The following is a 19,688-nucleotide window of genomic DNA, read 5'->3' as shown; positions in this document are numbered from 1 at the left end:
TTGATAAATAGAAAGAAGACTGGAAAAGTCGGAAGTCGGCAAACAGGCAGAATCAGAAAACCTGAACCTGCTGCCAGATAATACACGGGTATGCTCTGTGCTTCAAATCCACAACCCACAGGTCTAGGCGCACTGCGGTCAGAGGAAAATGTTGCTCCGAAAGTCCTACTAGTGCAGAAAAAGATGATTGGATAATAAATGGATTTCCATCCCTCGTTTATACCAGAGGCTTTGGGAATTCAGTAATAACATCATGCTAAAAGGGAACTCTATCATAGATTCTTAAGTGACATTACCTCCTCCAACACGCTCGTAAGACCCTCTGTAGCCTTTTACAGCCTTTTACTGGTGCCCAAGAATCTGAAGTTGGGTGAACTGATACCATGGAAGATTGACACGACCCATCTGCGCAGATATAGAAAAAAAATCAAGTGTTCCCCTATACCACAGATTTTGTGTTAATTTAAAGGACAAGATTGATTCTTGCAGTGATATCCGAGAAAATTAAGGCATTCATTTAATCAGATTTGGTTGCAGATGACTCTCCAGAGCGAAGGTTCATATGCAGGACTTGAAATATCAAATGCTCTCTTTCATGTTTGTCATTCATCCATTGGTTGCATGCATGCTTCATCACAAAAATGTTTATGAAATATTACAATTGGTTTTGCCTGTAGCCCGGGGCAAAATTTTCATTATGTTAGTGTAATCTTGGATGAATTATGCTATATTATGAAATTGTGCTATTATGCCTCGTAGCGTAATTGAAGACCATTTCTATAAAAATTCTATCCCACAAGCACGAAACCAACACAAAAGACCAGAATGAGATCAGCTGTTGTTCATGGCACCTGTGTTTTTTGCACTTTTTTTTTAGTTTGAAAGGTACATTGAGCTCCAAAATGAAGCATTAAATGCCAGAATGCCATTTCACATAATTTTATATTATGGTGCATAATCTTTTAGAAATGTAACATAATTATGCAAAAGAAAATTATGCAAATTTCTAACACCCTTACAAATGACCCTCCTAGCAGGATTACTTGTTGGTTTCTAACTTTTCAGCACTTGTTTACACTGTTTGTTTTATAGATAAGGGTGTGTTTTTCCTGAACACGACTGTGATAGGAAGAAGTGATCAAAATATCCTAATATTCCTTGGTATGTTATATCTACAGGGCATGTGGATAATTCATTAGACTTTTTTCCCCAAACATGATTTAAAAAAAAAAAATCCTGACTTTGACATGGGAAGGACTCTGCCACATGTTATGCTCTGCTTGAAATTTGACTAAGTATGAGCCAGCCCTACCAGCATTTCAGAAGTAGTGACCAATTGGTGAAGTGTCTTGCTTTCTGGCACTCTATTCAGACTCAATCACCTTGAAGATGCTAAAGAAGCCACGGCGAATGTGAATGACGTGTATTGCACACAATATTAGGGTTTAGTTTTGCTGACTGCTTCTCTATTCAGATCGTCAGTTGTTCTAAAAAGAAGGGAGAGGATGTGGCATAACTGCTGACTCTGGAACTAGGAAACCAGGTTAGAGTTTCAGCACGGCTCAACATCTTGTGATTCTGGCAAATCATTTAATCTCCCTGTGCCTAAATCAATGTCCCTTTGTATGATGTAACTGGTGCTCATGTAAAGTGTTCCAATACCTTTGAGTCGAGTTTGCACAATAAAAAACTGGAACCAAAGTAGTACATTGAGAGACTCTTTCCTCCCACTGTGTCTTTCATCACCAACCCTGCTCCTACACTTCTGTTCCTCTTGAGTCTGCTTCTCACCGAATCTGATATCTGCACAATGTCTGACCCACTTCCAGCACCCATCACTTCCACAGATGCTGACACTCTCATCGTCCTGCCGCCAGAGAACAGCAACTGTCATTGTGATGGGTGAAAGGTAGGACCCACATCACCCTACACATCCTTTCTTTGTACACCAATCCTTCAGTTGAGAGCTTAACCTCACCTCTTCTAAGTCAATGTGTTACTGCACCTTCTTCTCAATCCTAGCAAAGCGAAGCCACTGTTTTAAGACTACCAGGATCTTAAGGTATGGTAGAATTGAGCCTGGACCTCATTCTCAAGTAGGTCTCAGATTTAGACAGCTGTTAATTTTTTGTTGACCAAGTGGGTCAGGGCCGTGTCCATTCTGGATCTCTGTGGAGATATGAGTGATTTGGCTTACTGTGATGCAGATCAATGCAGGCGGAAAAAGGGGAGACTACAGTGATGTGGGAAATGCAGAGGAAATGTGTGCTGAGTGCTGACATCATGTTCAGTAAGGAGTGAGCAGGGTGTGTTTTAAAGTGCCTATGAATTGTTTGTGTCCTGAGATTTTAATGCACTGCAGAAATGTCACACTTTCTGCTTTTGTTTTACCCCCTCAAGGCCATTTAGAAGCAATGAGAAGTGGCATTTACTGTGGCACAGGAGAGAGCCGTGTGACATTCGAGTTTGAATGCAACCAATCGTGCAAGCACTTTCACCATCACAAACCTGCAAAATTAATTGCATGACCTCCCTCTTAATCCAGCATTTCAGGACGAGGATAGATTAAGGAATCTTGAAATCACCCAAGAGGAGGGACAGTAGAGGGTCTTCTACTACTGAATGTCAGTGACTTTGTCAAGATATAGATTAAAACTTTTCAGCCCTCAAAAGGAAACAATACATCATTAATGACTGCCTAGTGGACTCTCACATCAAGAGGTTGCAGGCAATCATTGCTCCAGAAGTCATGTGTGGTTTGTGTTCACTTCCAGTATGACACTTCCCATTACGACAAGCCTGCAAAAAACATGTTTCTTCGGTCTTGTGAGTGCATGGGATAGTGCTAGGTCATTAAAATCCAGCACCAAGATCCTGGAGGCCAATTTGCTCCCCCAATATTTGAACTTTGGATGACGGAGGAGTTCAACTGTTGGATCCTCTGTCCTTTGTCACGGTCGTTCATTTTTTATGGGCTTAATGCACCATATGCAGCATTACAATTTTTATTATCTGCCACTGTACTCACTGAATGCTTCCCCACGGTTAAGGTTGGATGTTGTAAGCTGTCATTCTAAGAATGGCACACTTTAGGAACACCCATGATTTAGGGGACAGGAGAGTTAGGTATGGGTAAGACGCTTGTTTATGGTGTGTGCAAGTCTGTCCATCAAAATTGGTGCAGGGACAAAGATCAATGCTATGAAAAAGTCAAAGGCATATAATTTATATGATGGAATAATTGTCACCCAAAAAGGTGATTCTATGTCTATATGTATGATAAAATGGAAGGTGGAGGTGAGGGAATACACCTGCCTCGTTTTCTTCAAGCAGCTATTGTCTTATTAGTGCTATGAGTCTCTGTTCTCTGACCCGAAAGCCTATACACTTTCCCATAAGGAGCCTTTCAGAATACGTCCACAGGATTCCATTGCTCATCACAGCACGCTGGAAGGACATTTACAGCATCATTCAAGCAGTAGACTGATCAGCAAATAAAATTGTCCTGGAACAAATTTTGAGATTCACTTAGATCACTTTTAATGTGGGTGTCAATCACCTTTTGTAATACATGAGGGTGATCATATTGTAAGTGATCATATTAAAAGTGAATAGTTTTTACCACTGGCTACGAAGATTAATATGTACTTATTTTATTCATTCACCTACTTATTCACAGTAAAAATTACATTAACTCTCATTAATGATGACTGAGCCATGTGTGTCAGTAGTAAAACAATCTTAAGAAAAGAAAAGGGTTAGCTACACCATATTGCTAGTTTTGCCACAGCCTCTGTACCACAAGCACTTTGGTATGAAATCAATAAAGTAGGAAGTCTTGGATTTTCATAGATAAAGAAATCAGCAAACAAGCAACTAGTCAACCAGTGGCCTTATGTTTCATTCTGCTGACAGATGGCTGCACAAAATATAAGGTGCCAATAAAGATCTTAGGGGGATATTTATGAGCAAACTAGCACCACCGGAGAGTCACTTTACATGATGCTCCGGTGGCGGTGTGCCCTGTGCCATATTTACAAGTTGGTGTTAAGCCACTTTTTGTGGCTTAATGCCACCTTATTAATACGGCCCCTTCACATGCAGCACTTTGCGTGGAAGGAGCGTGCAATGGGTTTTGCTGTGGATGTGCCACAGCAACACCCATTGCATTTTGACGCAGCCTCAGATTACGCGTTTACCAGGGGTGTCATTAGCAAGGCGCATCACAGAGGAATACTTTTATTCCTCCTCGTTGTTTGCTTTTTCTATGTGTGCTGCATTCTTGCAGCGTCCTTTCTATACTGGAACTTCTTGACCTTTCTAAAGGCTCTTAGATGGCCTGCCTATTGGTAAACCAATTGAAGATGGGGACTCGTGGGGTGCTGGCCACCACCCCAAAAGTGTCCAGAAAAGCTTAACTCAAGTTTGTAAAATGTAACTTTATGCATAGGATGCATGTCACACCTGTACAGCTCAATAATACTGCACAGGACTGAATACATAATGGATATATCTTATCTGGGCAGTATATTAAACCCCTGAAGACAGATGGCCCAGATGCCAGAGTTGTGCTTGTTGGACCTCTTTCCTCATCCCCAAACTCAAGAGAACTACTACTAGGTTTACTGTTCTTGCCATGGTTTTGGCGAAGTAGCACATAGCAACAAGCTAGAGAACTCTGAGTGAGCCAAGTCTAACTAGGTGACAGTAGGAAACAAATCAGTGGGATTAAATTCAATAGTGGGCTGCCCCACATGGTGACTAAGGGGGATTGAGGAATCCCAACTTAGCTCGGGCATGGGGCACAATACTTGTTCGCATTGATGGAGGGGAAATATAGGATGATTAACCCTGAGATTCTATAAAAATGGTGTGAAGAAGTGATGAGATCATGGTAGAGGAGCCGTGTTTTGAAGAGTATGAATGAATGAAGCATAGGTGGAAGGCTGAGGGGTATGATCATCACATATATATATATATATATATATATATATATATATATATATATATATATATATATAGGTTCAAGCACTGGAATCTCTCCTATAGAGAAATAAAGTGTGGCAAGATACTATCAGAAATGTTCACCCAGCCCAAGAGACGAAGCTACTAGTGGTGTGTGGAATGCGTACCTCAACTTAATGTTCACTAAATGCAGCAGGTACTGCAAAATTGTGTGAGGTTGCATAAGGAATAATAACATGTGTTTAAAAAAGTGAGGTATTGTCTGTAAGGCTAAGCAATCTTATACTGCATAGAAGCAAAAAACGGATTAACTTTGTCTCTATTACAAACTTTGTTTAAAATGTAAAAAACACTACTTTTGTTAGGCAGGTTTAACTAAAATGTTGCAAAAAACAAATTGGTTATGATAAAAGTGACATGTTCTTGTGAAATGCATACATTTATTTTTAAAGACTTGACAACGAAGTCTAAGGACAATTTCTTTCAAAAAAGAATAATCATTCATAAAACAAAATGTAGCACAGGCATCTCTGCTAATTTACAATGTACCAAAGAAAAAGTGTTCAGATTTGATGCCAGGCGGCCTTTATAACAAAAAATAACAAAAATGAAACATTGACAGCACCAAGCGTTGTGTTTCTTCATTTGAAATACTTACTGCCAAAACAGTATTTCCTTTACATTTGTCCTTCTTTTGGGCCTTGATGTGCAATCTAGGCTTGGAAGAAATTCACACGATTTCCTTTGCACAAATTACGTGAAATGCTCAAACAATTATGTGAAATTATGCATTATTATAAAAATTGTTCAAAATTATGTGTGACGTGAACAATTGCTTGTGTTTTGTTCATTCACATTGTGCCCGCGCATGGCTGATAGAACTGTTCCCTCAATAAAATCCCAGTTCGGTGACATGGCATAATGACTCTCATCCTCAACAGTTTGTATGTGGCCTGCTCCATAGGAGAGAGGTCTTTAGTATTTTGACAATTATACCTGGTTGTCCAAACGTTTCTTCTTTCTGTTTGTCTGCCCTTTCACCCCTCCATATGACTGTCCCCCTGCTGATCCAACCAATTGCTTCTTTCAGTGGGGGGCAAGGAGAGAATTTACATTGGTATGTTAACTGACTTAACCAACTAAGTAGCTTAATAGAAATGTCTGAGACTTTGGAGTCTTTCAACTACCCTTAAAGTAAGTTTCTGGTGTTTTGCAATTCGGATCTGACTTTTGATTTGTAAATGCAAGACATGCTAAAATGAATCTCGTGCTCAAATTTATAAATTCGATTTATTTTCCTGAAGTCTGAACCAAAACTGTACTTCGAAAGTGGCAGTAAAGACCATAGCAAACATTTATTTAAATCTTTCTGGCAGACGCAGTTATAAAAGCTTTTCCACTTTGTGTCAAATGTAGAATGCAAAATGACTACAGACAACAAAATATAAAAACATATGGACATTAAATTTGCCGTGCAATATTGGCTCCTCCTCTTAAAAACTCTCCATGACACCAGTCCCCATTACTACACCAAAAAAACAAAAAAATCCAGTGCTTTGTCTTGTCTGTTTGCAGCAATTAATAGGATTTCTTAGTAAAAAAAATCAGCTAACCGCCCATACAAAATAAAAGATATAAAAACTCAACTTTAGACCCGCCACATGGATAATAACACAAATGGAGATGGATGCAGAAATAAAACGCTACTCATTCAAAGCCTTCCTTAGTAGTCTGGGTTGAAAACGGTATTTTGCTTGGCTTTGCATGGACTCATATATATGGAGTAGGGCAAGGCAACAGCACAAATCGCTGTTTTGCCTTACTTTGCACAAGGGAGGACATCCATGGGCATTGTGGTGGGTGTTCCAAACCAACACTCATGAATTTTGATGCATAACCAGATTTGCAAGAGCTTGTAATCCTGGGGATGTGCCAAAACCTTACACCCCCCCCAGAGAAAATGCAATGAGGAGAAATATACGAGGTGCCCCTTCCTGCACAAAGGCAATCCTACATGCAACGCAGATACGCTTGCACCATGGTGCAAGGGTGCCTGCATTGGCGCTAGGCTGCCAAAATGGCACCAGTGAAGTAGGAAAGGACAGGATTATGCAGTATGCCATAGATAAGGAGCATTCCTGCCCTTTTCCTTTGACACAAAGCAATGCAGCAAGGGGACTTGCTGTGCTGCCCTGCACCAAAAGCCCAAAAATAGGGGCCCTGGTTTAGGTAGTATTGCTTTATGCATGGCTTATTTAAAAATAAAGCAAAAGTAAATGTTACTCTAGGAAATCAAGAGAAGGCAAAAGCGTTGCTCCCCGAGCACTGAAGGAGCGAGAACAAAATGTTTAAATAACTAGTCATTTGTGAATAAGACTGCACTGTTTGTGTGGTGCCAGTAATGGCCCCCACTGTTTCTTAGTAAGCACTAAGGGTGAAGATAACTTCCGTTCACAGGCACGTTTTTGCCTATAAAACACCCTTAGCCAGTACTGAAACTAATAAATCGTTTAGGCTGTTTCTGAAAATAATAATGTCACAGCCAGCCACTGTTCACACAGGAAATATTATGAGCAATGGCTCTCACGATCAAGAAGTCGGCATTTTTTTAACACTGAGAGGTAATAGAACACTTCTCCTTTGAAATGACTGTAGATTAATTCTAGTCATTGCAACTCACTCCGACCAAACGGATCCCAAGTTATGAAGTTTGAAATATGGAACAAAAAGGAAATGCGGCATTTGAATAATTTTGGCTTCTTCAAGCTGATCTATCATATTATACTAAGACAATGCTCCATGAAGCCAGGAAAGCAAATTGTCTGCTTCAAAAATGTGTTTTTTGCACGGAAATGCCAAGTGTCAAATTGTATAAAACATGATAATAAATTTCTGTTCAGAAGAGGGTTGGTCTATTGGAGAATGTCTGTTTTTGGCACGCTGACTGTATCAAAATCGGAGACGTATGGACCAATTACAATTTGGAGGCACTGGTAATCTGGGAAATAATGACTTTTCCCTTTTGGCCATTGAGACCCAGCACCGTTGTTCTTGCCGCCCAGCTGCTTTAAGCTATCTGCACCTGCAGGTAAAATGTGCTTAAACAGCATTTCTTTGCAAGACTTCAATTACACTTCTTACAGACAAGTGTTGGGCCGTATACAATTATTTTTAAAAGTAGCAAAAGCATTGCGTGCCACAGACACTTATGTAGATAGGATCGAAATTGCCTCATGATAAATGTGTCTTATAATATGCCATCCAATTAATACCTTTAAACAGGCAATGGCAAAGCCAACAGGTCTGAGTTCAATGTGCTAACACAAGCAACGTTAGTAAAGTAAATTGTGCCTAGGCAATAAACCTGGGCAAAAGATGAATTGAGTGTATTGAAGGTTCTCTTGCCTTTATAGTAGTTCAATGCAAGCATTTGAGCTGAGGTGGATGGATACACCCAAACCGCCATTGGCAATAGATGAGAGATGAATATTCCACTAGACTGAACCAAGAAACGCTTGACAAAGTCTCCAGCCAATTGCTGAGAGAGGTTGATCATACACATGGCACATCCCCTCCCCCGAGTCTTGTTTCTAGAATCTCTACTCAATGATCTAGATTTGTGCAGATGATGCAAGTGTGAAAGTTCTAACTGAAGATGATCGGTTTTAGCTTCTTATTCAACGCGACTGACAGCTCTGTGTTGAACGTAGATATAGTAGTAATGGGATAAAGATGTGACAGGTGGGTTCTTGTATTCTTTGTTTTCTGATTTCAATGCATGCATTAGGGATACTGCAGAGGAGCTGGTAGTAGGTAAGGTATGGATACTTGCAAATGCACCAAGGTCTGCTATGCCGCTTATACGGCAGACAACCTGAAAGCAATGAGAAGTGACTTAAAACTGTTTGCAGGTAAAGTTGTGACTGAAATTCAATACAGTTAAATACAAAAATCTCACATTAAATGTTCACATAGAAAGGATCAATATACAATGTAAACATGGTGCTGAAGGCTTCCAAAAAGGGTTGGCATCTTAATGTTATCATATCTGATTTCTAAAAAGTAGCCAAACAACACTACAATCCCAACAGAGGGAACGGCTGGGCCACAGCTGGAATGGGCACTGTGGACAGCTGCCCAGGGCTCCGTGCTCAGGTCAAAAACAGGGGGCTCCACTTCTAATTGAAATTCCACACTATTAGTCAGCCCACCTGCCCCTTCAGTGTCCCATCCCCAATCCGTCATTCAACATCACAAATTTATTATTTAAGGGAGGTGTCTTGACCTCGATGGTCCAAGGGCATGGTGTCATTCTTGGGGGCGCAGTGGGGGTAGGAAGAGAAACCGTGGGTGGGGTAATGGGCAGCAGCAAAACCAACTGTTGTGTTGGCTCACAGCATCGGGGGCGGGCAGCACCTCTTTAAAACGTGCTCTGAAACCTTGCCTGCCCTTTCTGTTTTGTCTTTGCTCAATCAGGTGAGGAGAGGTGGGCTGGTGGGGAGGAGGGAGTAACCAGAAAAGAGTGGCAGGGCAGTGTTTAGCAAAACACACTCCCATGGACATTGAAACGCTGCATCAGGCTGCAAGGTCCAGGTATGGGGCCCCCTTTCCTGGGCCTTTCAGTCATTTTCCAGTGTTCCCAATTCCAGGGCAGGAGGCCTTTTCTCATTGGTGTCAGAGCTACACTATTGCTGTGAAGCCCAGGGGATGAAACTCCCTTCCCTGGGCCTCACAGCACATAAAGTAGTTTAATAGAGGTGGGGACCCAGATAAAAGTCCTGGCATTTGTCCTACATCCTGTAATTCTTGGCAGTTCATTGAATCTCCCCATGTCTCAAAAAGATCTGACGGTTTGTAATGTTATTGATATGCATGTAAAGTGAGCCATAACCTTTGGGCTGCGTTTGTGCTACATGAAACTGCAAAAAAACAGGACCACAGGTTGGATGGATGGGTGGAAGTGTGGATGAACGAGCAAAAGGATGGATGGCCGAGGAAAAGGGTGGATAGATGAATAATTGAATGGCAGGATGAATGGATGGAGTGAAAGGCGGATGGATGAGTAAAAAGATAGATGGATGAGTAAAAGGGTGAATGGCTTGACAGATAAGTAAAAGGGAGGATGGGTGAACAATATGATGGATGGATGGGTGAGTGAAAGGGTGAATGAGTGAAAGGGTAAATGATTGATGGATGAGTAGATGAATGGAAGGGTGGATGGATTAGTAAAATAATGCTTAGCTGTGTGAAAGGGTAGACGGATGAATAGTGAAAGGGTGGATGGATGAACAGAATAAAAGGATGGATAGATGAGCGAACAGATAGAAATTATGGATGGATGAGTGAAAGGGAGGGTGGAGGGATGGAAAAAGGATGAATTGATGAGTGAAAGAGTGATTGGATTGGTGGAAAAGTGAATGTACAGATATGTTAGTGAAAGGATGGGTAAATGGGTGAAAGGGCAAATGGATGGATGGATTGGGGAACAGATGGAGTAAAAGTGTGGATAGATGGATGGCTGGATGAGAGATAGGTTGGGTGGATGATTTAAAGGATGGATGGGTAGATGGTGGGGTGGATGAGTGAAAGGGAGAATGGAGGGATGGAGAAGTGAAATCATGGATCGATGGATCCATAGGTAGATTTATGATGGATGGACGGTTAGGTATGATGGATAAGTCTGGAGATGGATGGATAGGTTTGGCAATGGATGGGAACACAGATTGACAGATTGGTGAAAGACTGAATGATGGATGAAAGAACGAATGGATGACAGAATGGAAAGAGGAAATAGTGGATATCAGCAAGTGGATAGAAGGATGAAAAGATGAACGGATAATTGCTTGGACAGAAGACACCAGAGAGCTCTTCTGGGGGGGGTTGTGGGTTAAAATTGGGGGGTAGATTAATCTTCTGGCTTCTCCATTGTCTTTGTCGGACATTTCTGTTTTTGTTGTGTGTTTATGTGCAGCATCTCTTTATGTAAGTATGATATTTTGAGTGACACCCAATTGCTACTTAAATGTAACACTATTAATTGTCAATTGTAGCATGCTTTGTTTTAAGTGCAAGGTTCCACAGAGAGCCTCATACACCATGAGCTGTGCTTGAGATGTATATTATGTTTGTAGCAATAGGCAAGGTGTCCAAAACAAACTGTGTAATAGTGCATCCTCAGTGCCTTCTTCAAAAGCGCTGCAGGGAAAAAGCACCTTTGTGACCACTGTGAGCCAGTGCTAGCCTCACAGCATGGCAAACGTATTACAGCGCTCTGCAATGCTCCCATAAACAAAGTGTATAACTCGTTATTTTAAGTCCCACTTGCTATCACACCTATAATGCGTTCTCTATTGTGGGTCGTAACAGCAATTCACCCTTAGTTCACCTTAGCAAGAACCCTTTAACCTCCAGCAATGTGATGCAAGAACGTCTTAATGAGACCAATTCTCTAAGGATGTGTAAGGGGTCGACATCCACTTTCTAGCTAAGAAACTTAGCTGTTCTGCAGTAGTCTTCAGGCAAAACCTAATTGCTAATATTGTTCCACTGTCCAGATGATGCAAAGGCCTAAACTCTCACAGCAGCAACAGGAATAAACAGCACTGATATACACACACACTCGTATGAACACACACACACACCAGAGTTGTCCACTTCCTTATGCTAACAACTTGCATCTTTAATGGTTCCAAAATAAGTTCATTATCAAACTTTCTTTTTCAATCACAGTAAAAGAGACTTTTATGAAAATTGCAACTTTAACTAGTGCAGACTTCCACCAGAGGAGGTCTCAAGTGCTTATCAATACCACATTTAAGAAGTTCATTGTGCTGTTATTTCCTTGCTTTCTGGATCTTGCCTTTTCATTTTTCCATCATAAATGCAGCAATACAAGATCCAACTAAAAGGAACAAATTATGTATATTTTGAGAACTCTAAAAACTCCCATTTTGAACAACCTTTTCAGTAAAGGGGTGATTGTAACCCTTCTGTGATGCAGCCTCACAGGGGGGCATGACACGTATCTAAAATACATGCTTTGCTTCGTTTCTGCAGAACTCTGCTGACCTTTTTAAGTTCTGACCTGTGATTTATAAAGCTTTAAAAGAATGAAAAGGTACATACATTTGAGCTCATCCTTACTACTCTATACCCTGTCGCATCACTTTTAGTATAGTGACGCCATTCAATGAATTCTCCACAATTCTCTGGAACTTTTATTGTGCACTAACCTGGAAACAATATCATTGCGTAAAGAAATCCATCTTCATGAGACCTGTGCCGAGCTTTTTCTTTCAATGTGACTCATGAAAATCGCTTAATACAGTTTTAAAATAGATGAACATATTTCATTTGGGTTTTTATCTTTTTAGCCATGATACTGATAGCAACACTAGGAAACTTCAGCAATGCTAAAGTAGATTCATTTGATGTAATTTCGCTTTTGGTGATGTAACTTTTCGTGATGTAACATGCATATAATAGGGACCCAACATCTTACCTTTTGCCCGGGCCACAAAAATCCTAGGACCGGCCCTGGTGAACAGTGAACTTTAGGATAAATGAGGAAGAACCAGCAATTAGAATGAAGTTGTCTCACCACTCTACCAATCACTGCTGCAGTGATACATGCAGTGCTGGAGGCCACACACCTCTGGGTGAATAGAAAGATGACATGTACAAAATGGACATATTCCACAACTGGGTGAAGAAAACCTAATTTTAGTTAAATAGCCTTTCTAATGAGGCAGACTCATGAATGTAAACACGTGTGCTCTAAAGAGCAGTAACTAAAAGGGAGATATAAGCAGGACATACACACTCCCCAGGAGAGCCATTCCGTATAACAGGCAATCATTTCTCAGTGTAACAGTGCTTCTGAAGTAGAGGAAACAAGTGCGACATCTTGGGGTAGTTACGAGTGGCAACTTTTACGCTTGTGCTGTGGTAAGCAACTCATTGGACTGCTCGGTAACCCCCTGTGAAATATCATATCTGCCTGTAGATGGTTAGGATTTGATTATTCATTCTTTTAATAGCTGGATAGTTGACCCTCATGCTCATCTCTAGTAGTTACGCTACTACTTGACGTTTTTAATCATTGTTAAAAAAGTGCATTAACGTATAATGCGGTTCAAAGGTCATGTGCTAACTTCCTCAGATTGATTAGGATCAAAGGACACGAGATACTATTTCCACTATCTTAATGGTTTTGGCACAAAAACATATTTTTTCAGCTTCATGCTAACAGCGGTGAAGACTAAAACAGTAAATGAATCCAAAAGAACAACGAAAAGACTCAGGAGAAAAGTCCTCTGGCTGAACGTCGATAAGGCTTTGTTTAGTACCTAGAAGCATGCTATCGATAGTAGGTGACTGAAATTAGGTGTAGGTCTGGGAATACAAGTTATCTCACAACATTTAGATATGATCTAGCTTTAAAAAATAAATTCATGTGATTTTCATGCTGCTGCATGTTATAAATGCTTTTCAAATACATTGAGTTACTGATGAACAGCTTGAGCAGTCCTTTTGAAGTCAGAAGGCTGAAAGGACTAGCAGAAGACAGGAAAAGGTGGTTTGAGGCACTTCATTTTGAGTGTGTCATTGAACCACCCCTGGCAAAGGGTAGACTCACCTGAGTGCGTTCTGAGATGGCCAGTCAGCGCGTCCCGCCTCCGACAGGCGTAACTGCAGAAGGGACACTTGAAGGGTTTCTCCCCTGAATGCAACTTGATGTGCCTGAGCAGGTTGCCCTTCTGTGTGAAGGAGGCTCCACATTGGTTGCAATGGAAGGGACGCTCACCTGTGACAGAGAGAGAGAGAGAGATAACAAGAGAGCAGTGAGTCAGCCAATAGTTGGCTAGATAGTCACAGACAAGGCATGAGAAATGGTATACAGAGACATGACCCACAGGCAGTGGACAGCTACGATACAAGGCATGGATTAATTACTGTGGGTGAGAGCGAGCCTAGCTAGGAGCCTTGTCAATTATTGTTCTAAAATTCCAAAAAGCACATTCCTTTACAGCACATCCGCCTCCTACTACAAGGCAACACTGGATATATAGACGAGTTAATGTACAGACCGGCCAGTCACATTAACCTTACAATTCACCTGTCACGGAAGTATCAGAGACTGAGACCATTATTTGTTTCTTCATGGCAGTCAGGAGGTTAGGCCAGATGAAAAAGTCTGTTAAAATATGAAATCTTTCATATGGACACATTTATTTGTATTATTATTGTTTCATGGCCACGAAAACATTTTGCAATTACAAGAGGGAAAAGAGGTTGAAATGCAGCAATCCCTAATGTATATCAGGTGCTCTTTGAAATGCCATGATGAGGGAACACTGCTAATAGACTAGTATCAAAGCATGATCTCTTCCACAAGCTGGTTGCTTTGCCAGGTAACACACATTGTTTTAATCACCAGGTCATTGGTAGAGTACTACTAACTTCATTGCATTGAAGAAGAGTCTTTTTTGCATAGCTCACAAAGTGCTTAACTAAATCCACAAATGGATAACCAGGCAAAGTACTTAACTACATCCACAAATTGGTAACCAGGCACTAGGCCCAAGATTTAGCAACCAGTCGTTTTCTGTTGCAAGACAAAGCATGTTGGAACCTGCAGCTGCATGATTTGCTGACCCGAGATTTAAAGGCCCCAGTGGTTTAGCTGATATACATCTCTACAGTAGCAGATCAACCTCCCGTGTCCATACTGATATCAGTGGATGGCTTCTAACACTCCCCTATAGAGTTTAAAAAATGTAAGGGGACACTTCAAAGAGGATTGTTAGAGTTGGCCCTTTTTGCAGGATCATCCCAAATCTTTTTGTATCCTTCCTTCAATTTTTTCAGACCTGTTTTTGTTGGCTTTAGGATTCTGGGCACTTTAACACTGCTAAAGTGCATACGCTCTCTGTGTAAATTATACTGTTGATTGGCTTTCCATGATTGGCATATTTGATTTACGAGTAAGTTCCTAGCAAAGTGCACCAGAGGTACCCAGGGCCTGTAAATCAAATGCTACTAATGGGCCTGCAGCACTGGTTGTCCCACCCACATTAGTAGCCCTGTAAACATGTCTCAGACCTGCCACTGCAGTGTCTGTGCAGTTTAAACTGCCAATTAAAATGTGGCAAGCGTACCCACTGGCCAGACCTAAACCTTCCTTTTTTATACAGGTAAGGCACCCCTGAGGTAGGCCTAGGGTAGCCCCATGGGTAGGGAGCAGTGTATGTTAAAGGTGAGACATGTACTGATGTGTTTTACATGTCCTAACAGTGAAATACTGCCAAATTTGTTTTTCACTGTTGCAAGGCCTATCTCTCTCATAGGTTAACATGGGGACTGCCTTTAAATATCATTAAAGCACAGATTCCCTTTGGGAGCAGATAGAAATATGAAGTTTGAGGTCTCTGAACTCACAATTTAAAAATACATCTTTTAGTAAAGTTGTTTTGTAGATTGTGTGTTTGAAAATGCCACTTTTAGAAAGTAGGCATTTTCTTGCTTAAACCATTCTATGACTCTGACCTGTTTGTGGATTCCCTGTCTGGGTCAGTTTGACAGTTGGGCTGTTTGCACCTCTCCTCTAGACACTGACAAAAAGGGAGCTGGGGTATAGCCTGCATATCCTGATGGGTCATCTGGGCTGGAGGGGAGGGGAGGAGTGATCACTTTCACCTGAATGAGCTGTGCCTGCCCTCACATAATGCTGTCTCCAACCCCCTGATGTGTGTCTGGGGCCTGGGCAAGGCAGGATCCTGAAAACAACAGAGGCTTCTCTCTTTGAAGTAGGCCTACTTTAAAGGCAGAGGGAGGTATAAGATTACTTCTGGAACCAAGAGGAACCTCTGCCTGGGAGAAGAGCTGGAGAAGCTGGAAGAGAAGTAGTGCCCCTCTGCCTGTGACTGTGCTTTGCTGGGTTGGCCTGCAGTAGCTGCTTCTGCCTGTGAGAGGACAAAGAATGACTTTTGTATGACTTCCCACTGGTGAAAAATCTCCGAGGGCTTGAAATGAGCTTGCCTCCTGTTGTTGAATTTACAGGGATAACAAAGACTTCTCAGCACTTTGGCTTTCTGCTGAGAGTCCTGCCTGCCAAGTGGTGCCCTAGCCTGTCTCTGGGCCCTTGAAAGGTGCAGCTGGTAGAAAAGGAAAGAAATCCACGCGAAGACAGCTGTGCTGGGAAACATTTGACACACCACCCACCGGGCAGGTGATAAACAAAGCGCCGCCGGCCTCAAGGCTAAAATTGATGCTCTACCTGCATCACGGCTGGGAGATCGACGCAATGTGGCTGGAGAAATGATGTGCAACAACCACAGCGGCTGCTGTTAATGACGCAAGCCCCCACGCAGCGTGGTTTCTGGACACCGTTCAATTGGTTTTCAACACAACATCGCTGGGCACAGAAAATCAACGCAAAGCCTGCTCGGACCCGAGGTGGCCATCCAGGATCGACGCATCGCTCTCTTACTGGAGAGAAGAAATGCCACAGGCCGACCCGACCAGAGGAGGAATGACGCACTATCTCGCTTGCGAGTGGGAAATCGACGCATCGCTGGCCTTTTTCGACACACACTCGCCTGTGCAGCTTTATTTTGACACTACCCAGGTACTTTTGAGCAATATCAGCGTTCTCATTGTTTGTTAAAGTATTTAAGACTCTTATTCTTTTTTAAATTCATATCTTCACTTGGTATGTTGGATTTTTGTCATTTTGGTCTTGTTTTGTTTAGATAAATCTAAGTCTAAACCTGTGTTGTGTCATTTTGTAGTGTTTTCACTGAGTTACTGTGTGTGTTGGTACAAATACTTTACACATTGCTTCTGAAGTTAAGCCTGCCTGCTCATGCAAAGCTTCGACGGGGGTGAGCGGGGGCTAACTGAGGATGATTCTCCTTTACCCTGACTAGAGTGAGGGTCCTTACTTGGACAGGGGGTAACCTGACTGCCAACCAAAGACCTAATTTCTAACACTGGTGATCAGCGGTTGGAATTTGACTTGTATTTGTACTTGAAATACCGTGATTAAGTGTATACTGCCATTTTCACTGCAGACCATTACGTGACCACATACAGTTTTTTCTTTTTTGTTGTCTGGTGTCCTCCTGGATACATTGTTGATACTTGGCTCTGTGTTTTTGGTTGCACCTGCGAAGCCTTTACAGAATGGAAGTCAAATTCCGGCACTTGGAGATTTATTCAGAGAGGGAGCTAAACGTTTTCTGCAAGGAAAAGGTGCTGGCTTTGAAGAGAAGATCCCAAAGGTGGGTTCTTGAGGCAGCCCTGTTTCAGTATGAGATGAAATGCTGGGAAGCAAACATACAAGATGGCTCTGAGGAGGAGGACTACTCTGGAGAGGATGGCTGTGGCCCTGAGAGGAGAACAGAAAGAGATGAATGGCTCCTACCTCAAGAGCAGAGGCTGAGAGATCTAGATGAAGAGCTTGAGAGGGCTGAAGCTGAGAGAGACTTAGCCCGGGAAAAAAAATATGTTTGCAGCTCATGAGCTGAGCTGTGGTGAGCTGAAGCTGGAAGCCATGAGTGCTGAGTCTAGTTGAGATGGTGGCAGCAAAAATCTTATGTTCATTGCTGATGAAGAAGTGTACATGCCCAGAGACTTGGTGCCCAACTTGAAGGAGGGTGTTTACACACATCAGGAGGTTTAGGGGTATGAGGTAGCTCCAGTGGTGCACAGGGTCCCTGAGGTGGATTGAGGAACTGGCATGGGGGGGTCATATTCCTTGTAGTGGGAGGGCCACTCTGCTGGCTCTAGGTGAGAGTGACAGGGAGAGCGGTTCCTACAGGTAGAGGTCCTGGTTATGGAGTGTGGAGACATCTCAGAAGAGTGTGGGTTGAGTGTCAGGGACAGTCAGGTACTGTCTCACCAGTCTCAGGAGTGTGATGTGGGGTACTTCTTCAAGGCTGAGTCACTCGATGGTTGGGAAAAAGGTTGTTTGGTTAATTCGTGTGAGGGGCTGTGTGTTGTGATTGCTGGAGAGAATATGTCCAATCCTTGTTTTCCAGAGCTATGCCAACACCAAGTGGAGAGTGAGTTATTTGACCCCAGCAAACTTGCCCTGGAGGCAGACCTCTGGGTGAGTCTGAAGAGGCATTTGGGGGTGCTCTTGAGGACAGTGGCTTAGGTATTTCCAAACCAGGTGAGGTGGAAAAGGCTTGCAGTGTCCCAGGTATGTCCCAGTGTAGTGGGATGGGTGAGGGATCAAGTGTCCTGTCTCAGAGGAGAGGAAATGGGGGTGAGCTGAGTAGCAGGGTGCCCGAGACCCAGTCCCAGGTCCTGGAGAGTTCCATGAGTGAAAACCAGGAGGGGTGCCTATCCTGTACCATAAGGCCATCTGCTGAGGGAGACCCCATAGAGTCAGGAGAACTTGGGGGGGAGCTGTAGCCAGCATCCCACCAGTTCTGTTGTTTGGCAGTACCACTCCTAGTAGAGAGTGCAAAAGTCCAGACAAAGGGTTGAGAGGGGGTTGCGGGCCCCAGTGGAGAACTTGGAGCGTCAGGGGTTTGCTCTGAGGTCAGAGCCCACAGGAATGACCTTGGTGATATCATTTCTGGCCTGGGGGGAACCAGGCTCTGACAGGTGGGCAAGACTGACATTTGTGTGACTTCCCCCTGGTAAAAAATCTCCAAGGGCTTGAACTGAGCTTGCCTCTTGTTACTGAAGTCTCAAGGATAACAAAAACTTCTCTCTGCCAGCACTTGGGATTTCTGCTGAGAGTCCTGTCTGCTAAGTGGTGCTGTAACCTTTCTCTGGGCCCTTGAAATGTGCAGCTGGCAGAAAAGGACATAAATCCACGCAAAGACCACTGTGCAGGGAAACTTTTGATGCACCACCCTCCCCACAGCTAATAAATGACACACCGCCGACCTTGCAGCTAAAATTGATGCTCCAACTTCATCGCAAGATCAACACAATGCGGCTGGAGAAACGATGTGCAACACCCGCAGCAGCTGCTGTTAACGACACAAGCACCCAAGTAGCGTGGTTTCTGGACACTGTGCGTCCAGATTTGAATGCAACATCGCTAGGTGCGGAAAATCAACGCAAAGCCTTCCCTGACCAGAGGGGCCCATCCTGGATCGATGCATTGCTCTCTTGCAGAAGAGAAGAAACAACGTTTGCCAAACCCGACCGGAGGAGGAAAGACGCAAGGTCTTGCTTGCAAGTGAGAAATCGACACATCGCTGGCCTTTTTCGATGCACACTCACCTTTGCAGCTTTATATTGACACAAATCAGGTACTAATGTGCAATAACAGCATTTTCACTGTTTTGTTTAAGGATTTAAGGGGGTCATTATGACCCTGGCGGTCGGTGTTATAGTAGCGGTAGTACCGCCAACAGTCTCCAGCCCGGCAGTCTTCACTAGGCCGCCCACGGTAATATGACCCCGCCCACCACCATGGTTTCCTTGGCTTTTCTACCTCAACAAAAACCATGGCTGTAGGCACTATCATTGCCAGGGAATTCCCTTCCTGGCACTGATAGGGGTCTCCCCTGCCCACCTTCACCTCCCCAGAGTTCTCCCCCAAATTCCCCCACCCCCTTCCGACCTCCCCCCGACATACACACACCTACACGCACAGACATACACACGCATACACACATGCATACCTACATTCACCACGCATGCATACATCCATACACACACACATCCGCACACCCTGACATACATACAAGCACACA

The 19,688-nt window shown here is 42.9% G+C and overlaps 1 protein-coding gene across 13 annotated transcripts in view; it reads right to left on the bottom strand.

The window, feature by feature from the left end:
- Positions 1 to 19,688, bottom strand: part of IKZF2 (IKAROS family zinc finger 2) — a 165,080-nt gene that overhangs the window by 38,672 nt on the left and 106,720 nt on the right. For all 13 annotated transcript variants that reach the window (XM_069225645.1, XM_069225640.1, XM_069225648.1 and 10 more), the window contains one exon: positions 13,604 to 13,771. In XM_069225645.1, coding sequence (XP_069081746.1) covers positions 13,604 to 13,771 — 168 coding nt within the window. The remainder of the gene's footprint in view (positions 1 to 13,603; positions 13,772 to 19,688) is intronic.

The sequence above is a fragment of the Pleurodeles waltl genome, chromosome 3_1 (assembly GCF_031143425.1).
Source record: "Pleurodeles waltl isolate 20211129_DDA chromosome 3_1, aPleWal1.hap1.20221129, whole genome shotgun sequence".
In the NCBI taxonomy this organism is placed as follows: Eukaryota; Metazoa; Chordata; class Amphibia; order Caudata; family Salamandridae; genus Pleurodeles; species Pleurodeles waltl.
Note: the sequence above shows the minus strand (reverse complement) of the source record. Positions and strands in the feature narration are given on the sequence as shown.